This window comes from Tachysurus fulvidraco, chromosome 19 (assembly GCF_022655615.1).
Source record: "Tachysurus fulvidraco isolate hzauxx_2018 chromosome 19, HZAU_PFXX_2.0, whole genome shotgun sequence".
NCBI classification, from domain to species: domain Eukaryota; kingdom Metazoa; phylum Chordata; class Actinopteri; order Siluriformes; family Bagridae; genus Tachysurus; species Tachysurus fulvidraco.
Window position 1 is genome coordinate 12,594,472 of NC_062536.1, and position 26,168 is coordinate 12,620,639.

The window sequence follows — 26,168 nt, forward strand, 5'->3', positions numbered from 1 at the left end:
ATTCATGACCTGATGTGGGTTTGGCCCCTGTAAAGGGCACGGTAACCTTGGGGAGTGAGTACACATCATTTTAACCGACTTCCAATGATGACCTAAACGCTTTCTCCTATACAGTCAAGTCCCAAATGAATCCCCCTCCAGCTCAAACTGCGCTACACACTGAGAAGCCTGACCACAGTAGAAACTTTTTGGAAACTCTTATCTGTGTTCTTACGCACACACTACAGTTAGACAGGAAACCCTTATGTCACTCAGTAGCGAGACACCTACAATGACTACAGCTGAATCTTTTCCACTACAGCGGAGAGATGCATTGAGAGAGGGAGATCATAGGAGAACTACCAATCGCAGGAACAATCACAGGAACAGTACCATTATTAACCATAAGATTATTAATATATGGGTAAAAATAACTTTATGGGCTTAGTAGTTCATTTCTGCACATTCAATCATGGCAAAAATGTGTTAAACCATGCATCTAAAGAACTTCCAGAAAGTGAATATGATGAGGTCTCGACCTTCTCTGACCTTGACATTGACAATAAATCATCTTGATATTTCTTAAGCTTTACTATCTATCTATATCACTATAACAACACTATGGTTAAATCAGGGGGAAATGCTATACATCATTGTAATTCCTAGGCACTAAACATTACTCTGGAAATCCTGTAATAGTAATTCACAGTCAGAGCTGCTTAGGTATGATTAGGCAGGAGTCTCCATGCCTGTATAATTCATGCACCATCTCACTTACATTTTATTCACCAGTCTGAGAAAGGAGACTAAAAGTAGCCAGATAATACAAGACATGATTAACACAGATTGTATAATTAAAATAGCCGTACAGGAAGTAATAGGGAGTAACAGGATTGTTCTCCATATTATCCTTCTCCATAACGTTATATGACTACCATCAGCCTCAGACCTGATTCCAAGTCAATGGGGAGCAAGCCGAGTAATCCTAAACTGCAGTTCTGAGATAATAACTGTTAACTTAGCTAGCCTTTTCTATCAGGTCTGTACTGTGTTTAACAAGTACAATTATGTTGTGGCAATGGCAGCTGACTCATCATTGCACAGACAGACAGCTGCAGAAACAGATGCAAAGATTACATCTATTTATCTACTGCAAGCCAAATGCATCTGTTCAAAGCGAGGCATTTTATTCTTACTATGCTTCTGTAACATCGGTGGGACAAATATTACAGCACCAGATAATTATTTGCTCTTGGTTACAGTTCTGGGCTGCATATCAGAACACTAAACTGTATGTTGGTACACAATACATAATTACTATTTAGACATACTTCTGTATGTGGATGCATGCTGTTTAAATGAGTATTACTCATCGCTCTTTCACTGGAAATTACTACCATTTCCATGACCTAGCTTCTTTCACAGTAAGAGTCATGACAGATCAACTGACATGATAGTTTACTAACCACATATTTATGACTGCCTCAAAACAACTCTTTAATAACTTAAGGCTTAAAGAAAAATATCAGTAGCAATCAGATTGCAAGATTACGATCTTCACGACCCTGAAAGTTATGCTGTGATCAGAAAGATGATATAAACATGATCTATGTCTGATTCTTAGGATGTTCTTTATGTACTTTCATGCAAAATGCAGAGATTCTTTTGAGGAACCAAGAGATCATAGAACTACCAATCACAGGAACAATCACAGGAACAGAACCATTTAAGATTATTAATATATGGGTAAAAATAACTTTATGGGCTTAGTAGTTCTTTTCTGCACATTCAATCATGGCAAAAATGTGTAAAACCATGCATCTAAGGAACTTCCAGAAAGTGAATATGAGGTCTCGACCTTCTCTGACCTTGACATTGACAATAAACATTGTGGTCAGGATTGCAATCTTCATGACCCTGAAAGTTATGCTGTGAGCAGAAAGATGATCTAAACATGATCTACATCTGATTCTTAGGATGTTGTTTATGTACTTTCATGCAAAATGCAGAGATTCTTTTGAGAAACCAAGAGATCTTAACACATAAGAAACATCCAAGGCTTTGGACAACACATTGTCTGGGATATTAAAAGTCAGGGCCTACGTTCTTCATTCCACATGTTGTTTTTAAAATGCAAATGTGTGTATCTAGACCCACAAATCTGTCCAGGCCACAATAACAAAAGCCATAGTGTAGTATATGATGCATAGCCATAGTACATTGACTGGTCAACAAACTCAAATGCTTCTCCAAAATATGATTCAATTTCTGTTTCAATATGTGCATATTCTCATTCATTATCAACACATGAAACTTTTTATGTTAAATGGTATTACATATATGACTGCAAAGAAAATGTATATTTGTATCCTTTTATTCTTAACGGGTAATTATTAGTTTAAGGATATATTGGGGTTTAATTTGTTCCAAAGTCATAACATATCACGACTAAGGCTACAGGCTCTGAACAGAACACATGTTTTGAACCTGGAACATAGAGAACAAACTCAGAGAACAAACACATACTTCTTTTTTAAACAAGTCATGCCACTTTGCTAATCAGAGCTGAGAAGGTAAGTGAAATGAATGAAGTGAAAGAGGTCTAGGAAGATTCTCTTTTTTCTGAGTTAACATATGTGTACGTATGTGGTAGCCTAGTGGTTAAGGTGTTGGACTACTAATTTGAAGGTTGTGAGCTCAAATCCCAGGTATGCCATACAGTACTGCTGGGCCCCTGAACAAGGCCCTTAACCTTTAGTTACATAAAATGAGATCAAATGTAAGTCTCTGTGGATAAAGGCATCTGCCAAATGTAGTAAATGTACAGTATGTAGCCCTGTACCAAGTAGCCAACCGATCGAATGCAGAAGCCAGTGTCAGAATTGGAAAACAAGTGTCGTTGAAAGACAAGCAGGGATTTTTTAAGGGTCGATTGTCACTTCTGCTGTATTATTTAAAGTACAGTATTTCTTCTGGTCTAGTGAAATACTTTGCGGGACTGTGCTGTGCTATTTGAAGACACCTAGCATAGGGTGTTTTATGCCCTTGCCTTCATATACACAGAGTGTGAACGCAAGCACATGTGCACAAAACCATAGTAAAATCATAGATTTGGCTTTGCAACTTTCTCACTCACTTGTTTGAGTGAGAAATTTGCAAAGCCAAATCTATGAGATGCTTCACATTAAAAAAGATTCAAGGAACTGCTGTTTATTTTCTACCACCACACACTGCAGGGGGAATTCTAAATTCAACTGAAAAAGCATGTTTGAATACAGCTGAAACGATGTACAAGCAAATTCAAATAAACCACAAAAATCTCACAATATCTGCTCAATTTTTTTTTACTGTTTCAGTGAAAAGAAAACTGCTGATTAAACCAATCTAAGGTTTATGCCAATGAGCAGGTTAAGGAAATAAACTTAATGTATGGTGCATGTCAGAGATATTAGTTCCAAAAGATCTCAGTACATTAGCATGTAATATATAACTGATCTATTTATGATTAGTTAGTTAAATACATGCAGTGAAGGACATGAAGACCTGAAAGAGTTGCTAATTCTATAAGTACAAAAATGAACCTGGTGAAAGTCACGTGATTATTAAAATGCAATACATTTTGTAATAGAAGGTTAAGGTACATTTTAGTAATGTTTAGGTACATTTTGGTATCTCTGAAATTAGAATATGTTTATTTGGGTCATGCATGCAAAAGACTCTGATGGCCAAAATTTGTGGATTTATTATATATAACTATATAAATGGTTACGGAATTAACAAACGTTTCGACTTGATTGTTTAAGAACATTCGAGGAAATTATTTCTCGAATTTAAGGCCACATACTGGCAGACTAAGTGCGTTTTGATGCATTTTGAACATTGATGTGCATCTTTTGAATATTCATAGCTCTATCTTTGAATTCCCGTGAGGAAATTACCTGCATTTGGTGTAGCGGTTACTGCAACATCAGGCATTTAGGAGCAGAATGTGTCTTATTTAAAGGAAACTTTCATAGATGAGGAGCCCACAGAAACCCCAAAACCCCAAGTACATCCCTTAACGCCTCTCAGGTTGCTCTCTTTCTATATAAATCCCCTGACCCATTCTGGTGAGCATCATTCACTCAGTCTCATCATCCTGATTAGCAGCTAAAGCACAGTGTTAAGAAGAAAAGCAACGAGAATGGATTGTTGGTTCAGGTTTTTGCTACTTTGTGGACTTGTCATGGTGACACTGCTGAGTGGAACTACTGGCCATGAGAATCACAACCTGACTGTAGCTGTACACACTCTGCAAATGCATCATGTAAGTATTTCTTCTTGAAGGGTTTGCACAAGTTTTCTAATCTATAAACCAGATGTAACTGAGAAATATTTTAGGTCACAACTATGCACTTGCAGTTAGCATAAGTGGAGCTATTACAAGGTGACTGTATGAGATGACATACTTACTGGAGTTTAAAGCATGAACTAAAGCAGCATTCTGTGCATTTATTGCGAAATACATTGAACTATAAGGGGATTCTGGATTTTCTTTGCACAAATAGTACACAGTATTATAGGTTTCTCAGAGGTAAAACTTGCATCTTGTTTAAGTAATGAATGGTAAAGGTAGTGATGAAGTTCTGATTAAATATTGCATGCACATGTCTTCTGACCTCTCATTATATGCTTTCTTCATTCAACAGGGGTTAACAGACACCAAATGGGTGGGAAAAGCTGTTTTCACTCCCTATTTGGGCAAAGTAGAGGTAAGCTTGACAGCTCCATTTACAGATTAGCTATTTAAAACTTAATAACTTTGCACAGAAGTGACTCTTCACAAACACATTCATGTCTCTTTAGGACACTTGCACTTGTGAGAGGTTGATACTTCTGCGTATGCTGTATGGTTACCTGGACATCTTTTCGGATATGCTGAAAAAGGCCAAGAATGTTGAGACTGAGTCGAGCCTGAAAGAACTCCAGGAAAGTGTGAGGGAACTGCAAAACAAATACAAAAAAGAACAGGAAGTGTGGAAACAACTTCACGAGATTAACACCATAAAGGTAAGAATTTTTTGTTTAAGTAATGGATTTAAGGCCACATGCAGTCCTTTTTACTGCACCATGGTTAGCTTTAGCTTAAGATAACATTATTCAAAAACACCCATTAATTATTCAGAAACTAACCATGTTTATAGCAAATGTATATATTTTCAAGATCTTTAAAGGTTTAAGAGTTTAATATACTACACTTTATGTTCACGATCATGTCATTACTTGTCACATTTAGAAAGACGACAGCACGATCCAAGGTGGAGCAGTGAACGACTTTATCTCTGTGTTCGCTAAAGCCTTAGCAGCTGGACATCATTCCAAGAAGACCCACTCACTACTCAAGCGTTTTCTGCCAAGAAACTATTAAATGGAGCATGAGACGAATCTGCATTAACTTAGTCATTTAGTCTAACTCATATATGTTATTTATCGAACTTAATTTAACCATTAATTATACTTTTAATTTATAATATTTATTTTCATCACAAACTCCAACATATCTGTACAATGTAACTTATTTTGCAGTTCAAGTCAGTTTACAGTTTTGCATGTTTGTTCAACCACATGTGCAACTTATGTATCAGCTCAATAAACCACTAACTTTTGCACTAATCTGATTTCGCTTTGTTCAAGAAAGAATTATTCTTAGATAAAGATAATTTAATACATAGCCAGAAGCATGAAAAGAAGCCAGAACACAAAAATACACCAGACATCACTCAGACACAAGTAGAAACACTTTTATATACATTAATCTGACATTGAAGGTTTGTTTACTGAGTATTTGAAAAAATGCAAACTAAACATGTCTACGCCATTATGCCAGAAATATTTTATACATTTCTCCACAATATTAATCTACACAGAAGTATATATTGTGTAGTGTGCAGTATGGTTGCAAGTGTATACCACAATATAGTGTTTATTATGTTATGCTATGCCATCCAGCTAGAACTGAGGGTTGTCCATTTGGGCCTAATGTTCTTATAAGATCTAAGATGTTGTTATGTGCTAGGCTGTCATGACAGTTATGAAAGTCAAACGTGTTAAACATCAAGATAGCATGAAGACAAAAAGCTCTCTCCACCTTTCACAGAACCTCCTGTTCATCCATCATTAGTCTCATTAAGACCAGCTCACCTACTGGGACTGTACACTGGTGCAGCAAGAAATGGTGTCCTGGATTTGAAAAGACTTTTGGCACAGATGAGCATCTTTGTCAGTATCAAGACAAGTAAGGGTTCGCTGCTGGGAACCGACTGATCCAGTGTGTGGACATCAACACTATGGCCTATAGATGGACTGGACACCGGGTGCGTACTGTGACATGTCACTCTACAAGGAATCACATCCAGTGATTATTATGTATGAAAATGTCGTTCTACGAGAATTAACTACGTAAGCATTACCTTCGATTCAGATCCCAGTGACAGCGGCAAAAAGGAAAGACGGCTGTATGACAATACAGATTATTGCCAATACTGTATCACTGACTGCGTACATTTTTTACAGTTTACTACTTGCTTAGAGCACATTCATAATCTTGCACAATATTTTGTATGTTGTCTTTAAAGTTTACAGTTTGTAAGAATTCACTTACCAGATTTGCACTTGCATCTGTGTGGTAAAAAGACACATAAAGCAGTCTTTATGGATATGAACATAAACTCGAAACTGTATGTCACTTTTGTTGACCTTTGTCAGTCTCAGCATGCATGCACATATGCACAAGAAGTGCATGACAAGTTCACAGAACCACAGTTACACTTGTTCTATTTGTAACTATTCTTTGGTTCCCTGCTCTCAAGAAAATGTTTACTAAAACAAACCTCACATTTTTTGTGAGTTTGAAATCCAACTGCTTCATTGAATATACAGAAATTAGATGAAAAGGCAAACCTGGACATTTCTGTAATCCATAATATGTGTAATAATATATTTATAATAATACAGATGCTTAGCTGTTTTGGACATTTGTGGATATACTGTACAGAAGCTATTTAAAAGTGTTTTTATGCCTTAACTGGGGCTGAATATTGTTAAAAGTGATCATTTCATCTAATGATTTTTCTTGCATTTGCTTTTAGTGCAGCTAATGAGACTTCAATCACTAGCTTTTTCTATCAATACACAAAAAAACAGCGTATTTTGACAGTAATTTGGTATTTTATCATATTAATTTGAGTAGGCACTGATCAGTGACAGCACTTGTAAGTAAGAGTAAATAAGCTAAACATTATCAACTTACTGTTGCACACATACTGTACAGTGTGAATACCACAACAGAAAATAAGTTCACATGACACTCTCCATTTTCCATTTCTTTTGTATCAAACTCATGGATTTGTGTGGATGTATAATATGAAATTCTCTCATGTAAACTGTAACATGCCTTTAGAACTGTACAGACAAACTCTGCAGTATCTGAAATGGAAATCCACAAGATCACCAGGTTTTTGTATGCATCCACTAAATTTTTAATTCAAACAATTCTTATTAGTAGTTATTAGCCTGCACTGTAATCAAAGTTGCAACATATTTTACAAAAGCACATATTTAAATAGGAATTCATGAAAAAACACAATATTTTTTAAAATATCCAGCATCAGCAGGATATTTTATCTGTATAATAAAATTCAGTAAACCCAGAGAAGCGTAGAAGATATGTTTATTACCTTAAGGAAAAAGTAACCACTACAATGAATTAACATCTCTGGAAAGGTTACTGAAAAAAGAGAGAGAGAGAGAGAGAGAGAGAGAGAGAGAGAGAGAGAGAGAGAGAGAGAGAGAGAGAGAGAGAGAGAGAGAGAGAGAGAGAGAGGATTAAATGCAGGTGTAAAATTCTGAAAATAGGGGCTCTAAACTTTGGTACAATGACGGGGAAAGTGGAGAGCTGGTGAACATGATGGAGAGAAGCAAGGTACATATACAGTACTGTGTGTGCAGGAGACCAGAAGGGGAGCAAAGCATGTACTACATACACACTGTCCTATTATGGTGTGGATAGGAAGACAAATGGGGTAGAAGTTGGTGAAGAATGTTTTAGAGGTGAAATAAGTGTCAGACAGGGCAATCAGTTTAAAGTTAGAAATTGAAGAGGTGATGTTGAATGTTGTCAGCGGTTATGCTCTACGAGTTGGCTGTGAGTTAGAAGAGATTTTAGAGTGAGTTAGATGAGGTGATAAAGAGTATTCCCAGATGGGATAGAGTACAGTAGTGATTGGAGCAGACTTCAACGGGCATGTTGGTAAAGAGAAGAGGTGATATGCAGGTTTGGTGTCAAGGAAAGGAACCTAGAAGGACAGATGGTGGACTTTTTCTAAGTGGATGGAAATGGCAATAGTTAACACTTTTCAAGAAGAGAGAGGAACATAGAGTTACATTGCGAAGGTAGGAGTAGGAGTATGAAGGTAGAATACATTCTATGTAAACAAGGCAATCTATGATAAATTAGTGACTGCAAAGGGAGAGTGTAGCCAGACAGCATTGGATGTTAATGTACAGGATGTCTATGGTGGTCAGGAAGAAGAAGAGAGGAAAGAGTGTTCTAAGGAATTCAAAAGGAAGATGAGACAGCCTTTGGGTGGTCAGGAAGAGTTTCTGGAAATCTGGGAATCTACAGGGAGACAGGTAATAGGATGCTAGGTGTGTAATCTGAGAGAAGAAAAAAAGAAAAGGAAAGATGCTGGTGGAACGAGGTAGTACGGGATAGCATTCAGAGGAAGAGTCACGCTAAAAAGAAGTGAGACGAAGGAAGGCCCAAAGAAAATATACAGGATTACAAGGAATCGCAGTGCAGAGTGAAGAGGGATGTGGAAAAGGCCAAACAGAAAGCATACAATGAGTTGTACACCAGGTTAGACACGAGGGAAGGCGAGAAGGACTTGTACACATTAGTGAGACAGAGAGATAAAGATGGGAATGATGTGCAACAGATAAGGGTGAATAAAGATAGAGATGGAAAGGTGCTAACAGGTGAAAGATGGAAAGGAATTTGAGGAGCTGTTGAATGAGGAAAATGAGAGGGAAAGACATGAGGAAGAGGTGAATATTATAGAGCAAGAAATAGCAAAGATTAGAAAGGATTAGGTGAGGAAGAATCTGCAGAGAATCAAGAGTGGAAAGTCTGTTGGTCCAGATGACATACCTGTGGAGGTGTGGAAGTGTCTAGAAGAGACAGCAGTGAAGAGATTTCTATCTAAATTGTTCAACAGGATTTTAGAGAGTAAGATGTCTGACGAATGGAAGTTTTCTAGTGCTGATCTTTAAGAACAAAGGTGATGTGCAGAGTTGTAGCAACTACAGTGGTATAAAGTTGATGAGCCACACAATGAAGCTATATGGGAAAGAACAGTGGAAGCTAGGCTAAGAAACAAAGTGGATATTTGTGAGCAGGAATATGCCTTCATTCCCCTGAATGAACAATGCAATTTTTGCTCTGAGAATGTTAATGGAAAAGTAAAAAGATGGCCAGAAGGAGCTGCACTACGTCTTTGCGTATTTAGAGAAAGCGTATGACAGGGTGCCGGAGAGGAGCTACGGTACTGTATGAGGATGTCAGAAGTGGCAGAGGAGTATGTCAGAGTAGTTTAGGATATGTATGAGATACATACATGACATATATTGTGTACATACATACGTGATGCATACATACACGTCAGGAGTTTTGTGTGACAGAAGAGTGTCAGCAAGAAGGAAAGTTGTACAAGTAGTGAGACCATGATGTATGGGTTAGAGACTGTAACAGTAAGGAAAAGACAGAGAGCCTACTTTGAACCATTGATGCATCAGTCAGCTGTATGGTCTGGCCTTAATCAGCAATCATTTGAAGACTTTGGCAGGAAGGAATTAGTGTTGGGTCCATGGTGAACTTTATTAGCCCATTAGTTCCTCAGGAGCTCTTTTAGCTCTTTTTGCACTATTATAAAACTTATTTTCATGTACATTATTTAATATCCAATATCACCCAAATGAGCATGAGGTTCCCTTCTGAGCCTGGTTCCTCTCAAGGCTTCTTCCTCATATCATCTCAGGGAGTTTTTCCTTGCCACTGTTGCCTCCGGCTTGCATTATTAGATAGATGTTAGAGATATAATATTTAAATATTTAAATGAATATTTTAAAATACATTTTATTTTCATTATTTTTTACTGTTTCTATTCTTCTATAAAGCTGCTTTGAAGCAATGTAGATTGTTAAAATTGCTATACAAATAAATTGAATTGAATTTGAAAATATTGAGGCAACCCCTAATGGGAAAGTAGAAGTAGGTAAAAGAAGAAGAAGGTTCAGTAGACATTATAGCACAGTGAACTTACTTTCTTCATAGGTTCCTGCATGTTAGGATGATGGTATTAGAGCCTAGCCATGTTATGGTGCCATTGGAGCATAAAGGGTGTCAGATAAGGGGTGCTGGGGATTCTGATAACCCAGAGATTTTAAATAATAAATAATATTTTTTCAATAATATTTTTATTGGTTTTATAACAGCAACAAGAAAAAGAGACAAAGTAGAGAAAAAAGGACAGCCACATGACTTAAACGACATAAATGCCTAAATAAAGTACAAAGGAGTAAGACAGATAGGGGAATAGAAATGAACATAAACCCCCCTATATCACACACATGTCAAAATCTTGAAATTCCACTGTCATGTAAATGTTGTTTTAACCGCTGTTTTGATCATTGGTCTAAAATTGCTGACTAACACATAGTCCAAAATTTCCCATAGGTGTTTTTTACCAATATTTTTATCCTCTTTAAACTATTCATTGATCACTCATACCATGTGTGTGGGGATGGTGAAATACCGGAAGTGACCTCAGACCTCAGGATAGAAATTTTTCTTTGTAGGATAAAGATGATCAATCAGCAAACTCACTTTTGTGAAAAAAAAATTAAATAAATTATATTTATTGTTCTGTGTGTGGAGTTTGCATGTTCTCCCCGTGCCTCGGGGGTTTCTTCCGGGTACTCCGGTTTCCTCCCCGGTCCAAAAACATGCATGGTAGGTTGATTGTCTGCAGTGTGTGAGTGTGTGAGTGAATGGGAGTGTGTGTGCCCTGCGATGGGTTGGCACTCCATCCTGCCTTGATGCCCGATGACGTCTGAGACCACAGGCTCCCCGTGACCCAAGAAGTTTGGATAAACGGTAGAAAATGAATGAATGAATGAATGAATGAATGAATGAATGAATGAATATATATATTTTATTTTTATTTTATTATTTTTTTTAATCTGTATATTTAGGCCCATTTTATGTGTTAGCATAAATACTTACTTCTATATACAACAATAAGACTTAGAAATGGGACAACTGACAGACGTTTAACAGTAATAAAGAGATTAGTTTAGTTGATAGTTTAGTTGACTTGTTAAATAGTGGAAACATCTTTTAAGAAAATACTCACAGAAATACAAAACTGAAAAGTTTGGATTTTTGTAGTAAGTACTGTTGCTGAGATGGTTTCACAATGAATGTCCTCTCAATTCAGACATGATTTATTCCATATTTCTCTACATTCATTGTGATATTGTGAGCAATTGTTAATTCATTTATTAATGTTATATCATGAATACAGCTATATTTGTTCTAATGTTTAACAATATATATGCACCGTCTAGCTGAGATCTAACCGAATGTATCTAATGCTCTCTAATTATCAGAATCCTAATTGGTTAGAACCCATGACTAATAATACCGAAATTTCTACGTGGTCTGTATTCGGCGTCATGGGAGTTGAGGTGACTGAGAGATTCCCTCATTACACACATGAGTTTCATTGGCAGCCACAGCTCCGGAAAACCAGCTATACAGACGAAGCAGAAGCAAAAAATTCGCTGCCTGTTAAAGTCAAAGTGTAGTTTCAGAATAATTTTTCAAGACTCAGAATTTTCCAAACTAACTCATTACCTGCACCTATTTTGAAACGATCCTGGAGAGATATGACGATGTAGGAATAACCGCCGGGGATTAAGTGTTTTCCAATTACGAATGTAAAGCAGTACATTTTACATTCACTGAATTGAATAACAGTGAAATTATATAACATCATAGTAAATCTAAGATGAAAAGCCAGAAGAGTGGTCCAAGATATACCATCACGTTGTGTAAACAAAGCTATTCTGCAAACAGCAGACCTGTCATGTTGATAAAGGACTTTGTTTAAAGGACAATGTTTTATCTGCTCTCAGATTCAGCTTATGCACAGGTAATGAGGCATTAAACCTCAGTGAGACATTAAACCTCAGATCTCAAGATAACAAAACACCAAAATATGTACTTACTTAAAGCAATGTTAAAGCAACTGACAGTTTATCATAGTCTTGTTACATACAAAATTACTGTATAACTACTGCGAGAGTAACAGGAAATGTATGCAGTCAGAGCATGAAAAAGGTAGAGATAGGTGAGAAAATGAAAAGCCAACAAAATGTGTTTAACTACGGTTTTGAGCCACCACAAGTTACCAAAAGAGCTTTGTTGCTTCAGTAGTGGAGGGATAGCACAGTAGTGGAGGGATAACAGTTACTCGTTAGTAGTTAGTTGGCAGTTAGTAGTATTTTAATGATAGTAGTATAGGGTCTTGGCTGAAAAGTTGACTTTGCAGGCCAGAGCACTTAGCAGAAGCCCTTATACAAAGCAACTTTTCTTTTAAACAGCTGAGCAATTGGAGGTTAGAAGCATTGTTTAGGGGCCCAGAAGTACTGTAGCAGCTGGGAATCAAACACACAACCTTCTGATTGGTAGGCCAATGCCTTTACCAACAGGCTACCACCTCCCCATTGCATGTAAACAATTAACATCATCATTCCATCAAAAGATAAATGCGCTCAAGCAGAAAAATAGAAGTGCAAAAGGAAAGTGCACCCTATGCTTTAAAGATAAACAAATAAATGATCATATTTATTTAAGTATTTGCCAAAGAAAATCTGGTGCCATTGTCTTTCTGGTTGTCACCTTTATGTACTGAATTTTATGTGGAGTAAAAGTGCATGTAAATGAATATGAATAACATCACTATATGAATATTACATTGACATTGTTTTATATTAATTCTGCATTGAAAAACACACAACAGGGCAAATGTAGACAACCAGGGTAAAAGAGCTGCATGCTGATAATGAGGTGATTATAAACTGCTAGTATATTTCAACCTCGGAAAATTTCTATGTGATACCCAATGGGGTCCACGTCATTAAAAGTTCATGGGGCAATTTTGTGTTAATGGTTTATGTGACTGAGGTCAGCAGGTGACGTTGGGTGACATAAGTCATGTAAATAACAAGGAAAGCACTTCTGAATAAATGTTAGTATTTTCTCTATTCATTTCAGTTCTGTTCATTTTAACTTAAAATAAAAATAATAGAAAACAGCCTCCTAGACAGCATCAAGTTGCAATACCTTAACTTCCTTAAACCCTGTGCAATCAAGCATATTAACCTTCATGACATTATGAGATCACCATCCTTGAGAAAGAGCCCCTCACTTGAAAGAGCACCAACAGCTCCAAACTGTGCTATCCCTAGATTCCCCTTGAGTCGGTATACTTTGAACTATGTGCTAAGAATTATACATTGTGATTTATAGGAAACTCAGAGTCAGAAAACCACAGTTTTCACACCTTACCCCTCTACTCTGCTTGCGAAGCGCACACTCAAACTATAAATATCGTCTCATTCAGACTGATAGATGCATTCAGACTTCGACAGAGTTGCAGTGAGCACAGCAGTGTCTTCAGTCAAAGAGAACCGACAGGTGACCAGAAAAGACAACTTTGTAATCGGCACTTGGGAATATCTGTGGGAATTTGGTGTCAGGCTGAAACTTCAATAAGAATACAAATGATGACACTGTCCTGGAGAACATATTTTGTCTTATTTGGAATGATGGTGTGCTCTGAGGCCTTCCTCCCAGAGAACATCAAGGAGTCTTTTGAACATCTGAATAATCACTATGTAAGAAAAGTAAGTCATATTACCATTAATAGAGTTTTAGTAGAGGAGCAGGAAGCTAATACTAATCCTTGCTGCTTATTATAAATATGTTTACTTGCCATTCAGATGTAAATGTTTTGCTTAACATCTGGGTTCTATTATGTTTTCTAGCAACGTTAGGCAAGTAACAATGATAGAAAGAGATAAACAGCTAATTTTATGCCTAATAGTCCACGAAGTAGACACTGACACAAGATGATGATCATAGCTGTGTGAGCTATGTTTGTGGGTGGGCTTATTAGTTTCAGGATTTGTCAACTAACCACTTGTTTGTCATGTGGCTGTGGCAAACTTAGAAAACTGCAAAATATTTTTTACATTTTATTTAAAAGTTGCATAACCATTACAGAAGTTCATTAAATTAATATACAGCTGAAAGCAATTGTCTTAAGTCATTGAAATCTTCGACATATTTAAACTGGATATTTCTATTTCAAATGATTTCTATCATTGTTTCTATCTATTACAGAATCCCAACCCTGACAAACTATATGACGGACACTCCCTCTTTCTAGACAAGATGAAGGACAAAGGATTTGAGGTAAACTACACAATACAGTACATGGCTTCAATATTGTGTACAGTACCTATTGGTACCTTGTTATATTATTCCACTTTTTTTGATGATGTATGATAATCTTACTCCAGCATGTCTATGGACCTCATGAAGCCTGTAATAAACCCACTGCTTGTCTTTTTGTGCACAGGAGGGTGAACAGAAGATCCTCATGATTTTTATTCTCGATGTATACAACAAAATTTTCAACCAGATGGAGAATGAGACTCAGGATGAAAACTTGAAGCATGACTTGCATGAAGTTAAAGAAGAAATTAACAAACTGAGGAAAGGCTACTTCTCTGACAAACATGATAACATCAAGAAATATTTAACTGAGCTGCTAGCTCTTAAGGTAAGCGGATGGATGTTGGATTGATGGATGGATTCATGATTCTTAACTCAAAACATATTCTTGAAAAACCAATCAGGCAAATAGGAAATACCTGTTTATTCAATGGGAAGTGAGGCTTTCTATGAAGTTATGAATTATTCTTTAATGGGAGACGTCATGCACTGTGAGGCAAAGGAAAGATGGGATAAAACAACAAAGTGCATGTATATGAAATGACTGCCTAATTTCACAACTATCCGGGAACATACAACTAACCTACTATCTCATCTTAGGAAAATGACCCACGGATCCAGAGCAAAGCGATATTTGAGCTGAAGACTGTCTACAACAAGGCATCGATCTTGGGGACCTCCTCAGCAAATAACCGCCGGAGACGACGTCATGCTAAACACTCAAAAAGGCAACGTTCTTAGCAGGAAAATTTATTTCTTGGAATGTTACCTACGAGGTGCTTTACGGTGTAGATGTATTTATTCAAAACGAGTAACTCATTTTATATTTTTGTGATACTGACATAATTTATTAACACTGTAAAATTTGAAATAATTTATTTTATGTTTTTTTTTGTTATTTATTTTGTGAAAGAATGAAAATTTTCACGTATTTCAATTGGTTATGCCTTGTTAAGGCATATGTTGTAAGGTCTATGACTAAATAAACTGCAAGTATTTATTATAAAAATGGTTCGAATTCATTTCTGAGAAAATGCAGCACAAACCTCACTGTGAGATGATACCCTATGAGATCCTCATTATGGGAAGTCCATGGGGCAATTTTGTATTAAAGGTTTATGTTATGATGTGAACTTCGGGTGTAGAATTAGAGAGCGGTTCCAGCTCATGCAATCATGAGACCTCCGTACTTGCCCATCTTTGAAAAAGAGCCCATCACTGCAAAAAGCACCAACAGCTCTACCCTGTGCTATCACTAGATTCCACTCAGGTTGCTATATGTTGAACTACGTGCAAAGAGTTATACGTCGTGATTTTAGGAAACTCAGTGTCAGAAAAACCACAGATTTATTCTAAAAAGTGGTTTGAATTCATTTCTGAAATAATGCAGCACAAGCATCATTGTATGATGACTATGGTGTGACTAACAGGGAAGCTTAGTTACATAATGTTGTAGGGGATAGGGTTCTCATAAAGATTAGTAGTGTCATGTTTCTTCTAAAAGTAGCACTTTGTGCCAAACCAGAAAAGGGTAACCTTTCACAGATACCATGTTTGGCCTTTTTGTTGCTTTATTGACTAGTTTCCTGGTCCTGATGTTTTTTAGGCAGCGTTGTGGTTGTCATATTCTTTCCATGTTTTAATAGTGGATTTGTCCCGACCTTTAACTTGTAATGTATAACTTGGCTAGCTCCTTGGTCTCCAATGCAGGTAAAGTGTGTTCTCTAACAACAAACTTAAACAGATTTATTTATATTAGGATTATGTGACACTTCAATTGCAATTTAATAAGTTATAATAATAGATTATATAAGCTCTGATAACAACTGAGCATTTTTAATCAAATTTTCCTCATTTTTTTTCTAGATTGATTTTTTTGCCCTTATTGTGTTATTTTTGTAGGTTTATGGCATATAATCCCATTTCAAATCCTGGTTAGGAATCTACAAAACAGGGAAAAGGGGAGTGAACAATTATGCAGTTCAATGTATAATCCAGTTGGTTCTGGATTCAGAAATTCGTCGTTTTCAAATAATTATCAGAATTCTCAGAACATTTAAAGACAATATTTTATATTAAAATATTATTCCCACAGTTTTTGTCAAGTATTGTCCTGGTTGATCTTCACCCTTTTACCTTATGTAAATTCAGATGGGCATGGATGGAAAATATTGTTATAGTTTCTGTTGAAAAAGTCTAGGTCTGACTTGCTGAGCTGTGACTAAACTTTGATGACGTAATGGACAGTGACTGAGAAAAGATAATTATTACACCCTTGTTTCTCTGGTCAGGGTGATATGAATCTGCAAGCAAACATAAGACATGCTGATAAATATGTCTGCACTCAGCGATTCCACACCAGATTATTAAAGAATCGTTCCTGTGGTCTTGATTTACAAGTGACTGCACTGAATATGGAAAACATGAGCTTTGATTAAAATAAGTAAAATGCTATCATTGTCATTTAGCAAATGGTCAGGATTTAATGCATTTAATGAATAAACCTCAAATTGAATTTCCACTACTCAACAGCAAATCTGCATTGAATACAGTTGAGACCTCAAGCTGGAGTAATTTCTTAAGACAACAGGAGAGATTTGACACTGCAATAGACATTTTCTGTACATTTGGGAAACCAGCTTTGTCTTGCTAATGAATGGATGCCTGGCTCTAGCTCACAGTCACCCGAATGCCTTTGTCTGGGTTTCATTTCTATCTCTAATAAAGTAAAGGAATTGAACAGAACTTGAGTTTTCTCACAGTTGCTAAATGCAAGACCCTCATTTATAGGAAAGAGGGTAAAGGTAGAGAAAAAAAAGAAAGCAAAGAAAGTAAGACAGAAAAGATGAACGTGTGGAAACCCCCTCCTCTACTGCCTCTATAGAAGTGAAGAGATGCATGATGAGGAAACCAATAAGCTGATACAACAAAATGGAAATTCCTAGACCATGAGGGATTCTACCAGCCAGGTGCATACTATGCCATGTACAATGTGAAATTAAAGGAAAACAACAAACTCTAGGTAAGAACTGAAATATGCTGAACAAACATAACCAGTTTGGTTTGTGAAAAGGCAGAGAGCATGAATAAAGCAACAAGGAGGTGGTACTGAGGCATTGTGTTTCCAGGCCTTGTTAATAAGTCATGCAAATGAACCTCCTACATGGCTACATGGCATCTTTTTTAAAGGGCACTATAGACGTGTGGGTGAATCAGACCATAGTAAACTTATTGTAATATACTACACCCATAGGTCTATATCAAGATTTTGCAGAGAGGCTTAGGACATCTTCCGTTCAGCCACAATAATGCTTCTAAATATTGTTTCAGATCTCACATAGTCTACCATATACTCTTGTCCAATTAGTGTACACATTATAGTACATGAAGATAACGTATAAGAATGATCACATTAATATAAACCTGTTATCTGTCTAACAAACAGAACTGACCACTCAGAGTTGACAACACGATTTAACACAGATGTCAAAAAAAAAAAAAAAAAAGTGAAAATAATCGCAAATTAACAATGACAAAATGGGCAACGGTGTCTTGTCTGAGCTGAGAGAAAAGTTTCTATCTTAAAAAGACTAACCAGACATATGCTTGATTTCTCATGAGATCAAAAAAATACAGGTAACGCCTCGGAGTGTAAGATTTATTAGAGAATCCCAACTTCAAATTCTGTCCTAATGTGACCTCATGTTGTTTACAGTGTAATTTTTTTCCTGGGTAGTGTCTATTCACCTAGATAGTTTTTGTTCTATACTTAGAATATAGGACATCCTGCCAGGACATGACAGAGATAGACACCCACTCTGTGGTGACTTTTATCTTTTTTCAAATAAAATATTTTATACTATTATGTACTGCACATTTGTTTCCTATGTACTGCACATTTGTTTTCTAAAGGAACCATGCTTTATCAAAGATCATGTTACAACCTGCATCCTGGTAGCAAGCATTTCGTCTTAAAGTTACATGACTATTATGGAAATCTCAACAGGAAGAGAAAGCACGGAAAAGGTCAAGAAAGAAGAAAAAAGTAAGAATACCCGATGTCATCAGGAGGAACTGTGGAGGCATAAAAAGAAAGGTCAAGAAAGGAGAAAGTATTCTTCTGGTTCAACCACACTAAGTAACTATCTTTTTATCAATCATTGAGCAGTACTGGCAGTCAGGCTGTGGGCATGGCCAGAGTACAGTATGCAGTTCTGCTCCTGACTATAGCTTTAGCAGTGCAGGAGAGTCATGGGAAACCAAAGGAAGTCAGGTGCATTTCACAACCACCGTGTTTTGATCTACTAATTGTGGAGAGAATGGCCCAGCGTCTCAGCAAGGATGTGGTGAGTAATTAATCAGATATTAGAATGACAGAGTCTGGAATGCTTTGTTTCCATTTGTCGTTGTTTTTTTTTTTGTTTTTTTTGTTTTTTAAAGATTTATTGTGATATAAGCTGTGATACAAGCGGAACACCTCATTTATATATCGTTATTCTCCAGCTTGGTGCAGACAATGACAACATTTTATTAAAGAGCAAAACCTTTGGTAAAATTCGTCACAAGGTAAGACAACTTACGTCACAACCTGTTAGCTCCATGCACCAGGCAGTAACGATAAAAACTGAACATCTCATACTCCTTTCAACAGAAGTACCTCCATAGTTGTGTCCTCCAAAAAATCATTGAGTTCTTTGAGAATGTCTTATCCAGTGTCCAGTATATACAAAACGACCATCTTGACCTGATATCCACTTTGGACAGAGTGAGAAATTGCACATATAAAGTAAGAACTAATATCAATAAAACCATATTGTACTAGATTATTAACTTTTAGCTTGTTGAAGCTTTCTAAGCTTATGAATCATGAAAGTAACTGTACTGTTTGGATGCTGTTTGTTTACTGTTTACTGTTTGTAAATTCTATGCGTAAAGACCTTTAAACACTAGTGCTGTTATTATTATTGTTTTTAGGTGAAGAGATGTGCCAGGTTGTATCAGGAGGCTAACCAGCAAGTAGATTTTGAGGTAATCTCAGAAGATGAAATCTCAATAAATAAATAAGATTTGTTGTTTTGAAGAGACAAGGTGCAAATATGGTATAAACAAAGAAACACATTTTTGAATCATTTGATCTAGATTGCAGAAGCAGATATGAGTGCACAGGAGGTGGCCATCTTTCAGCTGCAAAAACTTAAACATGCCAATCAAAATGTAAGTATGCTAAAAGTCATAGGTGGTTTGTAAACTGGCATGTTGACATAGATGCTGCACCCTTTACAGCCATTTCTATATTGATCCTACTATAGATTATTCACTTATGTTGTTTCTCTCTCTCTCTCTCTCTCTCTCTCTCTCTCTCTCTCTCTCTCTCTCTCTCTCTCTCTCTCTCTCTCTCTCTCTCTCTCTCTCTCTCTATCTATGCAATCAATCACAAACCCTGCCACCCTACCACCACATCCCCACACACATACGCACACACACAAACCTTCTCTCTCAGTTAAATGACACAACCATTCGAGCGACAGCCATGGATGAACTGAAAGCTCTTCATCACTACATCCCTGGAAGTGCCTTCCGAAAAACTAATAGCTGAGTAACATCCCAGTAGGCTCCAGTATACCCACAGCTTATGTTTGATGCAATACTTAGCCAGGACTAAAAATCTGTAATGACTTAGTTCAATACAAATATATATTTTATAGATTTTTATGTTTGAAATTATATTTTTACTTTGTGTCATGCAAATTTCTGCAACATTCTGGTTAAGAATAGATTATCATCTATTCCTGCTTTTAAGCAACTTTTTTTATTATAATAAAATATTTTATAAAATTGTTTCACATGTGAATTTTTTTTTGCAAAATATAATAATACTTATAAAGCCTGGAGAAGGAACTTGGAGATGGAGATGGCAACAACGCCACCTATGTCTTTAACTTATTCTAAAAGCAGCTCATGTTGACATAAAAGTAAAAGTGTGAGAACCAGCATTGTGGGAATGTAATGCTTGACTGACCTAAATGAACAACAATTCATGTGTCATGATGTCATAGTGGTGTCATGGTGATGGTAAGAAATATTATTGAAGTGACTCATGAGTGAACATCAAACCCACATTCTGAATTATTTCATAAGAATCAGTTTGTGGAAAACAGTTCATTCATGTGTGCATAGGTTAATGCATAGGTGAAAGTTTACATTCTGATCTAGTTCAGTATTTTCTGACTTCCGGAAGGTGCATGTCATCTCTATAGCAAATGCTGCACTCATAATGAAGTCAAACATTCAGCACACATCATTTGATCCTATCTTGTCCCATAGGGGGCGCTGCACGTCGGTCACATAGACAGCAATTTGCAAGTGTTTTAGGTCAATCAGATCAAAGTAACATAAGGTGAATGTTGAGGGAATTTTTATTCAGTAACTATTTTACAAGCTACTACCTTTATGGGCAGAAAAAACTGCTAGGCCTCATGCAATCTTGCTCAAATAAAAACATTCAAGCTTAAAATGTTTCTGTAGCACTCATTAAAATAGCATCAGCTGGTTTCTCCTCCTCCAGCCTCAGATGCCCTTTGTACAAATGAAGGCTGATGAAGGATGTCCATTCAACAGGAAATCCTTTTTCTCTAGAAATTCTGAGAGCTACTCAGAAACACTGTTGACTTCTACATGAATTAAAGAGTGTACTGCAGTTACCTTTTAAATATGCATTCATATACATTGTACGTCATTCTTTTCTAACTGCTAAGTATAGGTAAGTGAAATTTCCACTGTTAAGTCCGCATGTGGCTTTTTTTTTTTTTTTTTTTTAGTTTGTCTGCTGTAAGATAAGTGAGAAACCCCCACCTCCTGTCACTTCTGGTAAGCATACAGCTGATGAGGCTTACGATAAGCAGTGCATGGTGCAGACCACAGACCCAACCCTCTCGACAGAAACTGCACAGAGAAAGAAAGAGACAAAAAGTGACCATGAGTGCAAAGTCTCTGCATTCTAATAATGACATGATGGGCTTGAGACTTAATTACAGTGCAAATTAAAAAAAACATATAACAAATATAAATAAATAAACAGCTCTTGAAAGGGAATTAATGCATATATTCAAACAAATCAAATCGAAAACAATGGCAAAATATTTTATATAATTTTACAGTTAAACACAGATTTGGCACATTTTATTAAATAGATGACAATGGGACAATAAGGTCATCCTTCTCTCAGGAAAAACACTCGGTTTCATTTTGTGCTCATAACTAAAATAAGCTCTATTACAACTGCATGCATGCGTGTGTGTATGGACTCAGCAGTTTCGTTTTCACTCAAATCCTCTCTTGCACAAAAAGCAGTCATGAGCAGTTGGCTTTCATGGCCCAACAAATGTTCTAGTTTACCATCCAGAGCTCCAATGACAAGCAAGAATATATTGGGAATATATGGAAGGCAGGTTTAACATTAGAAAACCTTGCTAAAAATGAAATACTTGCCTACATTCTTACCACAAACGACCTTTAAAACAAAATTTAAATTGCTCATAATAAACATTTCATAACCAGACAGAGTTTCGGGACAGATTCTAAAAGACGCAATAACGTGTGGGTTAAACCTTGAATGCTGTTGGCCTCATAACCTGATTTCTAAATACTGTGCCACTTTCTGTATGTTTTACTTGCCAACAGTCAGCATCAGCACATTTTAGCAATGTGGATGGACTATTATATTCAATACTATTGTAAATATATCAATACTCATTTTCCGTAGCTTTAGTATATGTGCCTTCTTACAATGTGCTGCTGAATTCTGAATTCTGCCAGGTTAATCACGTGTTTATACAGTACTAATGCACAATCTTCTTGTTGGGGACAGAATCACACGTTCAGAATCACGAACCTACCCAGCCATCGAGGGTTAACACCCATTGGTATAAAAATATAATAGGGTTGTATCAGGAAGTGTATCTGGCATAAAACCCTGTGCCAAAAATCAAATATACAAAACAAATGATCCGCTGTGGCAACCCAAAACAGGTAAAAGAATACAGCATGTAATTATCTCCACAATAAGAGTTTTATTTCTGACACTGCAAACACCTCAGGGCCTTTTAGTTTCATAATAACACACAGAGCTGTAATTTCTGTCTTCAAAGAAAAATGAGAAAACAATGTTTTTATGTTTATAACATAAGAGGAACTTAACTTCGTCTGGAGATGTGCTACAGTCTAAAACATAACATTAATTGATAAAAAAAAATTACTAAACATTGTTAGCATTGTTATATAAGGCATAACAGCCCTTGGCATCATTACCACTGCTATGTTACCTCACACAATATTGTTTTCCTATAACAGAATGTGATGTGGTGCTTTATTCCTTACATATTGCATGCATGTTACAAATATCATTTAAAACATCTTTGCTTCTTACCTTTATGATGTAAAAGTCACTTTTACATCATACAGGTATTTTTTGTATTTAAATTCATGATCAGCTTCTATAAAACAAGAAATCTACAAACCTCAAAGAAAGCAGTACAGATGTAATATAAGGGACAATATAGGGAAAGACTCTGGATTGACTTGTGTGTATGGCTCAACAAAGTAAATACCTTGTCTTGGGCTCAGAAACTTGCATAAAATGTGTGTGGGAGTTCAAAAGGTTCATATTGTGGAAGAACGATGAAGCACAAGCCAAATTGCTGATAGTGAAACATGAAGATAAGGATCAGAAACCAATATTCTACATATTATAGCTGGCTTTCTATAATACAAATGAGTACCTGAAGTGATGATGCTTTTTTTCATATTTTTTCACATTTTTCATAGAAAGCAGAACCATTTTGAGCAGATTTTTGATCAAAATTGCATTATTGTATTTCCATAATGGTATATAAAAATAATTCAGTTATATCACCGCAGGTTACCTTTTTAAAATATTGTGCCTCTATGTGTCCGGCCCTTGCTTTCATTGCGACTTTCACTTTAAAGTGTCCTTAAACCCTCCTTTATATGAATCCTCACACATCTAGCAAGTCCTAATTTTTACACATGCCAAGAAACACTTTTGGGCTCTATTTGGGCTCTATGTCGAGTTGCACTTGTCTGGGTTATCTTGTTGTCTAGTTTACCTACATCACAGAAAAACTTGCGAAAATTACTCCAAGTTACCCCAGGTGTAAAAGAATGTAAGAATGATGCCCTGAGATGGACTGGTGGCCCATAGAGGGTGTATTCACTCTTTACACCCTATGTTCCTGGGACAGGCTCTGGATCCTCCTTGACCCTGGCTAGGATATTAAAAAGTGAATGCGTGAACACTTTAATGAGTAACTGGCTTGAATGGCTGACATTAACACTACATCATATGCCTATTCTTGTAGATTATTTCCGTAACCGTCACAAATTTATATGTAAAATGTTTCATATGTAAAATTCATACATTTGTCATCTAAGAACAGGCAATAAGATAAAGATACAAATATCAGGAAGAACCATTACACTGGCAGATTCTGATTTTAACTCTATGTGTCAACGCACATGTTCTTTACCACCTATAACAAGAAAGAAAATGGCTTGCTCTGAAACAAATTATTGACGCCTTGACATATAATGGAAACTATACCTAAGAAATACAGCCTTAAACGTGTCAGTGGGCTTCACGCTGGAGTTTTTGGGTCAGTGTCTGTTCTTTCCCAGAGTTGAGCTGTGAAACCACTCAAACTGTTGCTTCAGGGTTGATTCAGCTCAATTTCCTTCCAGTTTTCTTCCCTTCTATTCCCCTAAACATCACAGATTTGCTGAAAGTAAAAGCTATGATAAATAAAAGCAGATTATACCTCCCAGACTTTAATGGTGTAAGATTATCTTTCCAGAAATTAGAATTTGCAATTGGAATACTTTATCACAAGCTTCCCTAAATGCACCTGTGGCTAACTATATCTTAAGATTATAAGCACAAACTCCAGCCCTGCATTTGCATATGGAAAAGAGCAGAGGCTACAGGGTTTCCACATGCTGACATCTCATAACGACTCACTTCCTGTGCATTCTCAGTTGCAGTGCATGATGTGTGGTTGCAAGATTGCGTAGGCATGCCAAAACAATAGTCATACTAAACAGTTATAACAAAGGGGTTCTCTCATCAACCCTCGGCTTTGTGACAACTAATCCAGTCAGAAGTTTTACAAAGAAAAAAAAAATCCATCAAATAAAAAAACTGAAAGATTCACTTTAACACTCTTTTAGTTGAGGTTTGCCATGTACACTAATACAATGCAGTATACTTATACAGTATCATTAAATCCCTCATATGATGGATTAGGACTGACCTTTCAACATGTCTGTGTTACTGATGTTGTTAGGCTCTTGATGACTCAGGTGCTCCAAACACCACCCACTGTTGAACAAAGTAACTCTCTCTCTCTCTCTCTCTCTCTCTCTCTCTCTCTCTCTCTCTCTCTCTCTCTCTCTCTCTCTCTCTCTCTCCCTCCCCCTCCCCCTCCCTCCCTTTCACTCTCACTATCTCTCTAACAACCATTTCATTACGTATATTTGTATTTACCTAATCATTAAATATTAATTGTTATATTATTCTTTTTTTTTATTATTTTATAAAATTCTTTTGTTTAGATAATTTCATGCACATGGCCCTAAAACAGCTTTCCCTTGTTGTCGCAACTCTTTTCTCCATCATCAAAGCATTTCTGCATAGATTTGAGCATGTCACAGGGCACAAAGTATGGCCTGCATGCTAGCTCCAGTTCTCTCTGATGCCAGTAAATACCAGATCCTACATTGTGACATCCTGATACACTGTGGACGCTCGTCCGTGAATGCAGCGGTGGAGTACCACCACTGGGCTTACAAAGCTGAACATAGCCCTAGGGCGCAAATGGACATCCTTCTCTTCACAGCCTGATGCTGGCTGCAGCCATCCCACCACCCCAGAGAGAAGTTAGAGGCCCTCAAAGGCACCCTGTCTACCCTGAAAATAGGTCAAGGGAACAGCGTGAGATCCTCCCAACAGTGAAAACTTATCCTCCCATGCGATGCTCCGACCTCATGGGAGAGATAAGGACCCAGGAGTGGCGCCACACTGGGGACCCTATTGTCGAACAGCCCATGCCCACTGAACTGTAGTAACTGCCGTCGCCGCCCAAGGCCCCAAAGCCCTGGCTAACGGGTTGCGTCCTACATGCCTTGCCTACAGTTCGAATGGAGATAAATGGCCAACCCCTCTCAGCACTCTTGGACTCTGGTAGCATGAACACCCTGGCTCAGCCTTCTGTCCTGGTGCCCACAGTAAAGTTGGCGGGGACTAAATCGGTCTAATGTGCGCAAGTGCAGATCCAGAGCCCGGAGTATAAATGGCCATTATTGATAGGTTTGATTACTGATCTGCCTGTTCCCCTGCTCTTAGGTCGGGGTGGGGTTCCCAGCCAAACCCCATTCCTTGCCCGCAGAAAGGATATATGGCTCTGAAAGGACAGGACGCCCCTATGTCATCCAAAGGTGAGGCGCCTTGCAAAAATAATAACCCTGTCTCTGCTGTGCATAACCAGGTTTCCAGGAG

The 26,168-nt window shown here is 37.1% G+C and overlaps 3 protein-coding genes and 1 long non-coding RNA gene across 5 annotated transcripts; 3 read left to right on the forward strand and 1 right to left on the reverse strand.

Moving 5' to 3' along the window:
* The first annotated feature begins 3,912 nt into the window (after window positions 1–3,912).
* ifng1r (interferon gamma related) lies at window positions 3,913–5,624 on the forward strand. The gene is made up of 4 exons (XM_027151821.2): window positions 3,913–4,285; window positions 4,668–4,730; window positions 4,825–5,028; window positions 5,255–5,624. The coding sequence occupies exons 1-4, from the start codon at window positions 4,163–4,165 to the stop codon at window positions 5,384–5,386; spliced, it is 522 nt and encodes a 173-aa protein (XP_027007622.1). The 5' UTR covers window positions 3,913–4,162; the 3' UTR covers window positions 5,387–5,624.
* Window positions 4,915–25,009, reverse strand: LOC125139569. Its single transcript, XR_007138606.1, has 3 exons — window positions 24,925–25,009; window positions 21,452–21,541; window positions 4,915–4,962 (listed from the first exon to the last, which is right to left on the reverse strand). It is a non-coding gene; the product is annotated as an uncharacterized LOC125139569 (long non-coding RNA).
* On the forward strand, window positions 13,693–15,621 carry ifng1 (interferon gamma 1). Of its 2 annotated transcripts, none has more exons than XM_027151670.2 (4): window positions 13,693–13,977; window positions 14,486–14,557; window positions 14,724–14,927; window positions 15,200–15,621. In XM_027151670.2, the coding sequence occupies exons 1-4, from the start codon at window positions 13,864–13,866 to the stop codon at window positions 15,338–15,340; spliced, it is 531 nt and encodes a 176-aa protein (XP_027007471.2). In that variant the 5' UTR covers window positions 13,693–13,863; the 3' UTR covers window positions 15,341–15,621. The 2 variants fall into 2 exon arrangements, with proteins under 2 accessions (XP_027007471.2, XP_027007469.2); XM_027151668.2 differs by having other exon boundaries at window positions 13,693–13,986; window positions 15,200–15,620.
* si:ch211-266a5.12 (uncharacterized protein LOC557488 homolog) lies at window positions 18,625–20,437 on the forward strand. Its single transcript, XM_047803933.1, has 6 exons — window positions 18,625–18,945; window positions 19,103–19,165; window positions 19,251–19,385; window positions 19,574–19,627; window positions 19,739–19,813; window positions 20,100–20,437. Exons 1-6 carry the CDS (start codon window positions 18,790–18,792, stop codon window positions 20,193–20,195), a joined length of 579 nt encoding a protein of 192 aa, XP_047659889.1. The 5' UTR covers window positions 18,625–18,789; the 3' UTR covers window positions 20,196–20,437.
* Window positions 25,010–26,168: the final 1,159 nt, after the last annotated feature.

Coding starts and splice junctions, on each gene's coding strand:
- ifng1r (XM_027151821.2), top strand. CDS start 4,163: ATGGATTGTTGGTTCAGGTTTTTGCTACTTTGTGGACTTGTCATGGTG. Junction 4,286..4,667: donor ACACTCTGCAAATGCATCAT/GTAAGTATTTCT, acceptor TTCATTCAACAG/GGGTTAACAGACACCAAATG. Junction 4,731..4,824: donor CCTATTTGGGCAAAGTAGAG/GTAAGCTTGACA, acceptor ATGTCTCTTTAG/GACACTTGCACTTGTGAGAG.
- ifng1 (XM_027151668.2), top strand. CDS start 13,864: ATGATGACACTGTCCTGGAGAACATATTTTGTCTTATTTGGAATGATG. Junction 13,987..14,485: donor ATAATCACTATGTAAGAAAA/GTAAGTCATATT, acceptor TATCTATTACAG/AATCCCAACCCTGACAAACT. Junction 14,928..15,199: donor CTGAGCTGCTAGCTCTTAAG/GTAAGCGGATGG, acceptor ATCTCATCTTAG/GAAAATGACCCACGGATCCA.
- si:ch211-266a5.12 (XM_047803933.1), top strand. CDS start 18,790: ATGGCCAGAGTACAGTATGCAGTTCTGCTCCTGACTATAGCTTTAGCA. Junction 19,166..19,250: donor TTGGTAAAATTCGTCACAAG/GTAAGACAACTT, acceptor TCCTTTCAACAG/AAGTACCTCCATAGTTGTGT. Junction 19,628..19,738: donor ACCAGCAAGTAGATTTTGAG/GTAATCTCAGAA, acceptor CATTTGATCTAG/ATTGCAGAAGCAGATATGAG.